Below are 8658 nucleotides of genomic sequence, written 5' to 3'. Positions count from 1 at the left end.
CTCCAGTATAATCATTACAGCTTTAAAACCTTGAAATTACTGATCATTCTCTTTCTTTCTCCCTAATGGACTGCTGTGTGGTAGTTTTGACTCTAGGAAGTTCTTCCTTGTTTTTTTTTCTAAGTTCTTTCCTTGCCAGTTAAAGGGCAGCATCCCACCCCCACCCCACCCCCCTCCTGTCCCTTCTCCACAGAATCATTAATTATTCTGCATAGTCTTTACTGACAGCCTCAGGATCCCATGTCAAGGAAGTTCCTTATGGAATCTACCCAAGGACTGAATGCCAAGATACAAGACAGATAACTTGTAGATCATATGATAAGGACAGGACAACCTTGTCCGAGTCACAGGATCTATGGGCAGCCTGCCAAGACTTTCTCCCTTATACTCTCTGGCATCTCTGGGAAGGAGCACTGATTGCCCAGTGTCTTCCTGGCTACTGCTCCCCAGGGTTCCTTTTCCGCCTTTCCTGTACCACTTCTTGCCGTGTTCCTGTCTCATTGCCACCACCCTCCACCGTCTTTCACGGGCTCAACTATGATGAACATTTTTATCACTTCGCAAAGGCTGTCTGGTCCTCACCCAACTCAAACAATGACAGATCTTCCAAAAGCTGCTGTCCAAAGCAATGCTCTGGAATATTCAGAAAGCCATCCCAGGGTGAGGGAAATTCCAAACCCACCCCCTCCTGAATTCTCTCTGCTGTGAGAGTTTGTTAAAAGGCATGCCTCTTCTGGTATCCAGAGGGAGTGTGGTCATGCCCAGGCAAGCCCTGGCTGAGAGGGAGGAGAGTATCCCTGGATTGCTCCACAGCTCCCGAGGCTTCTCTGATCTTCAGGGTCGATAGCGTTTCTGCAGTGAGGTGGCTAGTTGCTGAGGATGCCTGGCCATAGCTCAGATTCTAAAACCCAGCAAGACCCAGGCAAACCACAACAAAGTGCAAACCCTAAACTCGTGAGAAAAGAGCACTCTGTAGTGACTACCCAGATGCAAACCCAGCTCAGTCATTTATGAGCTGTGTGACTTTGAACTAGACTTTACCCACTCCATGTCTTGGTTTCCTTCTTAGTAAAATTACTTTTTTTTAATTTCATTTTATTTTTAGAGAGGGCCTCATTATGTAGCCTTGGCTGACCTGTAACTCACTATCTACAGGCTAGTCTAAACACACAGAGATCTGGATCTAAAGGCATATAACACAACATTAATAAAAATGAAGATGGGGGGAGGGGGCTGGGCAGTGGTGGCGCATGCCTTTAATCCCAGCACTTGGAAGACAAAGTTCAAGGCAGATTTCTGAGTTCAAGGCCAGCCTGGTCTACAGAGTGAGTTCCAGGACAGCCAGAGCTATTCAGCGAAACCCTGCCTCAAAGAAAAAAAAAAGACTTTTTTTTAATTTTAGATTTAGTTATGTGTATGAGTGTCTTGCTCGCATGCATGCCTGTGTATTGTGTGTGTACTTGGGGCCTGCAGAGCTCAGAAAAGAGCCCTGTACCTCTCGAAGTTGGCATTACAGGCAGTTGTGAGCCATCATGTGGGTGCTGGCAATTGAACTTGGATCCTCTGCAAGAACACTAAGTGCTCTTAGCCACTGAGCCATGCCTCCAGTCCAGTCTCAGTTAACTTTTGAACACATTTGGAACATTTCCTGATATACAATCACTATCAAATAAGCCCAACCTTCATGTACAGCCCCCTCCTGCTCCTCATCCATCTACCCCCAAGCAAAGCAGAGTATCTATCTGTCTGTGTGGATCTGTGCTTGGTGCTCTGGTGAACTCCGGCTCTCCCTGGACTCACACTGGTAAAGGAAAGTAAGCCTCAAGGACAAGGCCAGGCAGGTGCTGCAGCCAGACTACAGGGGCTAAGAAAGGGACCAGACTCTGCAGCCTAGTGCTTTTGAACCAAGAAACCCAGTTTTCTCAGCTGCTTTCCTCTGTCCTAGCCAGTGTGCATTCAGCACAGAGGTGAGGCCACACACCTGTGTGTTCTTGGCTGGCTCCTTTCTCCCCACTTTGACTTGGGTCCTTCCCAGTCTCCTTGGAACAAAGATTCTTTATATACTTTCTAACCAAAGTTGTTTTTTTCTTTCCTTGTTTTATCTCTGAACATCATTTTCCCCCTCTCATATACTACATTTAATTTTGTGTTTTATTAACAAGAAAACACATCTTGTTTAACTCAACAAGAAAACACATATAACATCCCAAAATAAATATCTTGTACAGGAGCTCCCTGAGGACAAGAAATGTCTTATTCATCTGTGTAGCTCCCCAAACACCTGGCATTGTACATTCTGCTCCAAAACAACACACACACACACACACACACACACACACACACACACACACACCGGGTAGATTCCCATCATGTGAGCCTCAGGCTCCTAAAATAACCATTTTGTTTTAACAGCCCCTGATCCTCTCCCCTGGTGCCAGTCCAGGACCAAAGTCAATGGGTGAGGATGGAAATACCAGTATCTTCAACCTTTCCTACAGCAGCTTTCTCTTGGTGGGCTTCCCTGGATTGCAGGAAGGGCGACCCCTTCTGGTCCTGCCTCTTACCTTTCTCTATGTGTCCATCGTTTCTGCCAATGCCTTAGTCATTCATACAGTGGTGGCCCAGAGAAGTCTGCACCAGCCCATGTACGTGCTCATTGCTCTGCTCTTGGCTGTCAACATCTGTGCCTCCACAGCCGTGATGCCTAAAATGCTTGAAGGCTTTGTGCATTATGCAAATCCCATCTCACTCCGCGGCTGCCTCGCACAAATGTTCTTTATCTACTTTACGCTCCTTCTGGACTACAATCTCCTGCTGGCCATGGCTCTAGATCGCTATGTGGCCATTTGCCACCCACTCCGCTATACTGACCTGATGACCTCACACTTACTGGGCCTGATGGCCACTTTTGCGATAACACGGAGCCTAGGAGTGGCAGTGCCCCTAGTGGTACTAACTGCAAAAGCTCAATTCTGCAAGACATCCATCATAAGACACTTCACCTGCGAGTACATCGCACTGTTGAGCATCGCTTGTGGAGACCTGACCTTCAACAACCGCTTGGGATTGGCTATGCGGTTGGTCACTGTGACTTTTGATCTGTCCTTATTGGGAACCTCCTACACCCGTATCATCTATGCCGCCTTCCGGATCTCTTCTGGAGGAGCCCGAGCCAAGGCCTTGCACACTTGTGGCTCCCACTTACTGGTCATCCTCACCATCTACCTTTCTGGTCTTTCCACTTCCATTGTCTTTCGAGTGGCCAAGACTGTGTCTCAAGATGTCCAGAACCTACTCAGTGCCATATACCTGCTGCTCCCAGGAGCCTTGAATCCTCTCATTTATGGGGTGAGAACTAAGGAGATCCGGCAACACATAGAGAAAATGCTCTGTGGAATGCAGTCACCCCAAGACAGCAGAGAGAAGTCACAGAATGTGAGAGGGGAGAGGGAATTGCCAGGGTAAGAGGGGGGATTTAACTTGAGAAGCTGGGGCTGCGTCCTGTGAGAACAAGAAGTGGATGGTCTGTACTAACAGGCTGGGTGGGTCCTGAGCACGGTACGGTTCAATGGCATCCTCTTGTTGCTGCTATGACTTGTTGAATTCTTAGAACATTCTGTTACTTACACCACCACCACCACCACCCCAACAATAAAGCTGCTTGTATTTATCCTTCTAAGTCATTTTGTCTTCTTTCCAACTCTTAAAAAAAAAAAAAAAAGCTCATTCTATTTGAAGATAGCTACAGCTTCACTAGGAGATACAGAGCAAGTCAAACAGTTCATTACCTGCCCTGAACCCCTGTTTGAAGCAAATGAAGTCCAGGTCCTCCCTTAGGGCTCTCTCTCTCTCAACTATAGCCTAAGACTTGACATGAATTTTCATGTGATCAATATGTCTGTCAGCCCTGGGGCTAATTCTAGAGGCCTGTTAGTCCTGAACATGAGGGAAAGTCCTTGCCTGAGATTCCTAATTTAGCACAAGCATACAGACCCAGACAACCCCGATGTCATTTACACCACACAAATAGGTCAAGTCCTACCCAGGAGCCTCAGTGTAAAGGATGGTCAGGCCAGATCTTCTCTGGGTTCTGGTCTGACAGTCTTCATTTAATTTCTATTGCTGGGATAAACATCACAATCAAATGCAACCTGATCAGGAAAATGTTCATGGGGCTTCAGGTTACAGCCCATCACAGAGGGAAGTCAGGGTAGGAACAAAGGCAGAAACCTAGGGACCATGGAGGAACTTACACGGGCTTGCTTTCCGATGCTTGCTCAGTTTGCAGTTGGGCTGTGCCCCTCCCCTATCAATCATTAATCAAGAAAATGCCCAAAGACTTGCTTGCCTACAGGCCAATCTGATGGAGGTATTTTCTCAATTGAGCTTACCTCTTTCCAGATGACCCTGGCTTGTGTCAAGTTGACCAAAAACTAACCAACACAGATCTGAAGACCAGAGTATAGCCAACCCTATGGAGCCTCAATTACCTTACACCCAGGCCAGAACCCTGAGGTCTCCTTAGATACATAGACAAGGTGTTGCTACAGAGTCCAAATCAAAGAACTGATTAGTCCCTGACCTGGGCACCTGGGTGTGACCCAAACCCACATCAGGTCATTCTTTCAATGGCTGTATGATCTATGGAAACATTATTTCCTCGCCAGGTGTAGTGGTAATGTCTCAGGATCACCTGATCCAAGGAGCTGAAGGCCAGCCTAAGCAACACAGTAAGACTATCTATATAAAATAATAAAGAAACTCTGTTGTTTCCACAGCCTCCTGTCATCTATAAATACCCTTTAGGTATGTCCAAGAAATAAGCTATTGTGCCTGAATACTAACCACCTGCAAACCAAACTGGACTTTTTTTCTCTTCCTCTGTTAGTAGATCATAGGAAACTCCTTAGGAAGCTCTAGATATAGATTGGGAAGAAGTCAGTGTGGCAGGGGCAGGGACCATGACCTGAGAGCCATTTCATGCAGCTTGTGCCTCCAGTGCTTGCTCAAGTCCAATTTTATACATGTTCCTTCCATTTGATGACAAAATGCTGTACATGCTCAGGATTATGGCTTGTTGAGTCAGACAATAGCCCGCTGGTGATATGCAATCCATGCTAAATGGTAACTTGGTGACCCACAGTTAAATGTCCAGCCTCTACTTAGGCTCACCACCACGCCAAAGGTTGTTTCTCAAAAGAATATACACCCAAAGGATGACAGGATTTTACCCCCAAATCCAGGTACTCTGCTGTGGGTCACCTCCACACTCCTGCCAAAGGCTGCAGTTATCTTCTGTCTGTCTCTGTGACTTCAGGGTCATCTTTGGATTTGCTGGATATCAGGGTCTAAGGAGTACAGCAATTTGTACCACATCCTGGATCTGTGGAGAGCCTCCCCTTGTTCCTGGACACATTTAAAACAGCTTTTCCAGTTACTCAGTAATCAGGTTAGACTAGCACACCCAAAGGAGTACTTTGCCTCCCAAATCCAGAAGACTATTTAGATAGAACCCTTTTCTTGATTGTGAAAGAGGTCTGGTACAATTTTTCCTTTACCTCATATCACAGGATCTTGGGAAATTTCACTGATGTTGAAGGCCTCTGAATTTTTGTCAGATTCATTTCCTGCCCATAGATTCCAAAGACCAGCTTTAGCACCAGAGGATAAACTGAGGCAGCCAGTGATTGAAGAAGTTAGCTTCTTTTTCTCAAGAAAAAGAAGGAAAGAGAAAACACACACACACTAAGTGGAAAAAAACAAAAGACAGAGTCTAATAACTTCATACACAAAAACATACTTGTATACGTATGTACATACACATACATTCATGCATATGGACTTACAGACATATATACATTTACACATAGAATGGTTACAGCAAAGCTCCAGCAAGCAGGTTCCAAACATTTCACACCCACCCACACACACACATATACATACATACATACATACATGGAGACTGACACACAATTGGTGGATGGAACAAACTCTAACACACACTCTGATAAGCTTTATATACATACATATACATGGTTGATGGATGGAAGGAACAATGTTCCAACCCACCACACACACAAACCTTACACACACACATAGTCAATGCATGATCCAACCCTCATTCACACAAACTTCAAACATATACATACATACATACATACATACATACATATATACATACATAGGTACATACATACACACTGTTGATGAATGGAAGGAACAATGTTCCAGCCCCCATTCACACAAACTTCACACATACACATAGAGTTGATGGAGAAACAGTGTTCCAGCCACCATACTTTATTCTTTCTTCCATAGTTTATATATCCCAGCAAAATTTTTCAAGCAGTATAAAATTATAATGTGGTTACATTTAAGCTTTCTTCTAGTAAATGATTATAGAAAAACAGTGTGTTTCCCAATGCCTTTACAAGAAATAACATTATGTAGTACAGGTAAAGAAAATAAATTATTCCCTAAAACCTATGTACATTCGTAACTAAACAACTTGTTGTAGAAGAACAAAGTGTAAGCAAGCAAGGGCGTTTTCTCAGCCAGTTTCTCTTACTGGCAGGCAGCAAATTGTGGTTACAAAGAAAGGAGTAATTACTTTATTATTTATCTTTAAAAGTAATCTTGTAAAATCTTAAGAGAATCACAAATCTAAACTTTTACATAAAGATCAGTCATATCTATTCTAAATCCTCAAAATGTATATCTACTCATCAGCGATTCTTAAATCATATCAGGAAGCTGAGAGCAAAACGGGTGTAAGAAAGCTGTCCCAGAACTTGCTATGATCAGGCTGGCTTAAACTTCAGAGATCCTCCTGCCTTTGCCTCTCACCATGCCCAGCCTTAAGATTTAAGAAAAATGATGTGTAGGCATGTGTGTTGGTGTCAGTGTGTGCACATTGTTCGGCTTCCCACATCACCTGTGCAGTCTCAGTGAGACTCACGTCTGCCAGTGCTGCCACTGTTCTTGTTCCCTGACCATAAAAGGTCCCTTGCTTAACTCTTAAGAGTGTGGCTTTCTGAACTTCATATTGTTCCCTAATATTTTTTACATTAAACCCAGTAGGAAAAACATCTCAACCTAGCCTCACTAACAACTTTATTTTCCCAAATGCTTTCCAAGGGTGGCAGTCACCGTTGACGATCTGCTTCTCCAGGTTCCTCTCTGGGGTGCTGCTCCAGCAGCAATGCCTGGAAGGGATCAAGCATTATTATGAGTGCCAGTGTCGCTGCCCAGTGAGGGACTGAAAACCCCCTTAGAGTTTTCACACAATTCTTAGGTTAAGAGGGATGTGAGGGCAGCAAGCAGAGCAGAACTCCAGAACAGCATAAAGTCCTCAAGACATAGAGTCCTCGGGGACATGCCACACGGAGACTCACTCATGTGACTGTGGTAACCCATGGGCTGCATTCCCTGAGTTCTAAAGCCATTTGTCCTCCCTCCTGCATGGCCCTTAGTACATAGACATGCTAGTAAGTCTGAAATTGTCTACTTCTTCCTAAATTACAAACACCACTCCGATCTGCAATATCATCAATGTATCAGTTCTGTCTTACAGAAGGAAAAGCTGACTGAAGTCTTGTGGGAACTAAAATTATGACACAGAGCTGATGAATAAGATGAAGGGCTACTGTTGAGGTTTTCTTTTACTGTTTATTGTAACGCTAAGTGCTGGCCTCCAAGATTTGGAATCTGCACATAGCCTGAGGAATCCTGCCCCTAGTTAATTCTGGTTGGCAAATAAAGATGCCAGGAGTCACTAGCTGGGAAGCAGAAACATAGGTTTCCCTGACCTAAGGGAAGAGACCACAAGGCTGGAGAGAGAAGCTGCCATGGGAGAGTAAGAACGTGCAGGAGGGAGAAAAGCCACCATGGCATAGAGAAGCAAGGACAGCCGCCCTGGGCTAGGGGCTCAAAGAACGTGGCCCAGAGGGCTGCCTAATTGGAGCTAAGAGCAGCCCAGATGAAACATAGTAAGGAATAACTTGAGTTACGGAAAGGAGGTCGATTCTAACAACATGGAGGGTAGGCAGCTGCCCAGCTATTATACTGCTTAAGGCATATTAAAATTATAAAGCTCTGTGTGTGTGTGTCTTTCATCCAGGAACATAAATGGTAAAAGGCGGGAAGAAACCCTGTGTGGGAATTTTAAAAATATTTCTTACTACAGGCTGGAGAGATGGCTCAGTGGTTAAAAGCCCTTGTAGGAGACCCAAGTTTACTTCTCAGCACTCACATCAGGTGGCTAACAACCATTATCCCAGCTCCAGATCAGCTTGAGACCTGATGGCTTCATCTGGCCTCTGTGGGAAACTGAACAATGTGCACACACTCTGACACCAACCCACATGCCTACACATAATTTTTTTAAAATCTTAAGGCTGGGCATGGTGGTGCATGCTTTTGATCCTGGCACTTGAGAGGCAAAGGCAGGAGGATCTCTGAAGTTTAAGCCAGCCTGATCATAGCAAGTTCTGGGACAGCCAGGACAACATAGAGACCCTGGCTAAAATAATATATAATAACCAATAAAATATTCTAAAAGAGTGAAAATATGTTCCTGCTCTTGTCAACTAAAAGCAAACATGCTTCTGGTGGCCTTTACTAAGACTAAGGAGGAAAGACTTTTTTCTTTTCCTTTTT

The 8658-nt window shown here is 44.6% G+C and overlaps 1 protein-coding gene across 1 annotated transcript; it reads left to right on the top strand.

The window, feature by feature from the left end:
- Positions 1 to 2428: 2428 nt before the first annotated feature.
- On the top strand, positions 2429 to 3544 carry LOC110299369 (olfactory receptor 52E8-like). The gene has a single exon (XM_021169041.1). The coding sequence runs from the start codon at positions 2455 to 2457 to the stop codon at positions 3463 to 3465; it is 1011 nt and encodes a 336-aa protein (XP_021024700.1). The 5' UTR covers positions 2429 to 2454; the 3' UTR covers positions 3466 to 3544.
- The last annotated feature ends 5114 nt before the right edge of the window (positions 3545 to 8658 follow it).

This window comes from Mus caroli, chromosome 7, assembly GCF_900094665.2.
Source record: "Mus caroli chromosome 7, CAROLI_EIJ_v1.1, whole genome shotgun sequence".
Classification (NCBI taxonomy): domain Eukaryota; kingdom Metazoa; phylum Chordata; class Mammalia; order Rodentia; family Muridae; genus Mus; species Mus caroli.
This window is presented reverse-complemented; position numbering and strand designations above follow the sequence as displayed.

Bases quoted from the DNA above. Each gene is read 5' to 3' on its own strand.
- LOC110299369 (XM_021169041.1), top strand. From the start codon at position 2,455: ATGGGTGAGGATGGAAATACCAGTATCTTCAACCTTTCCTACAGCAGC.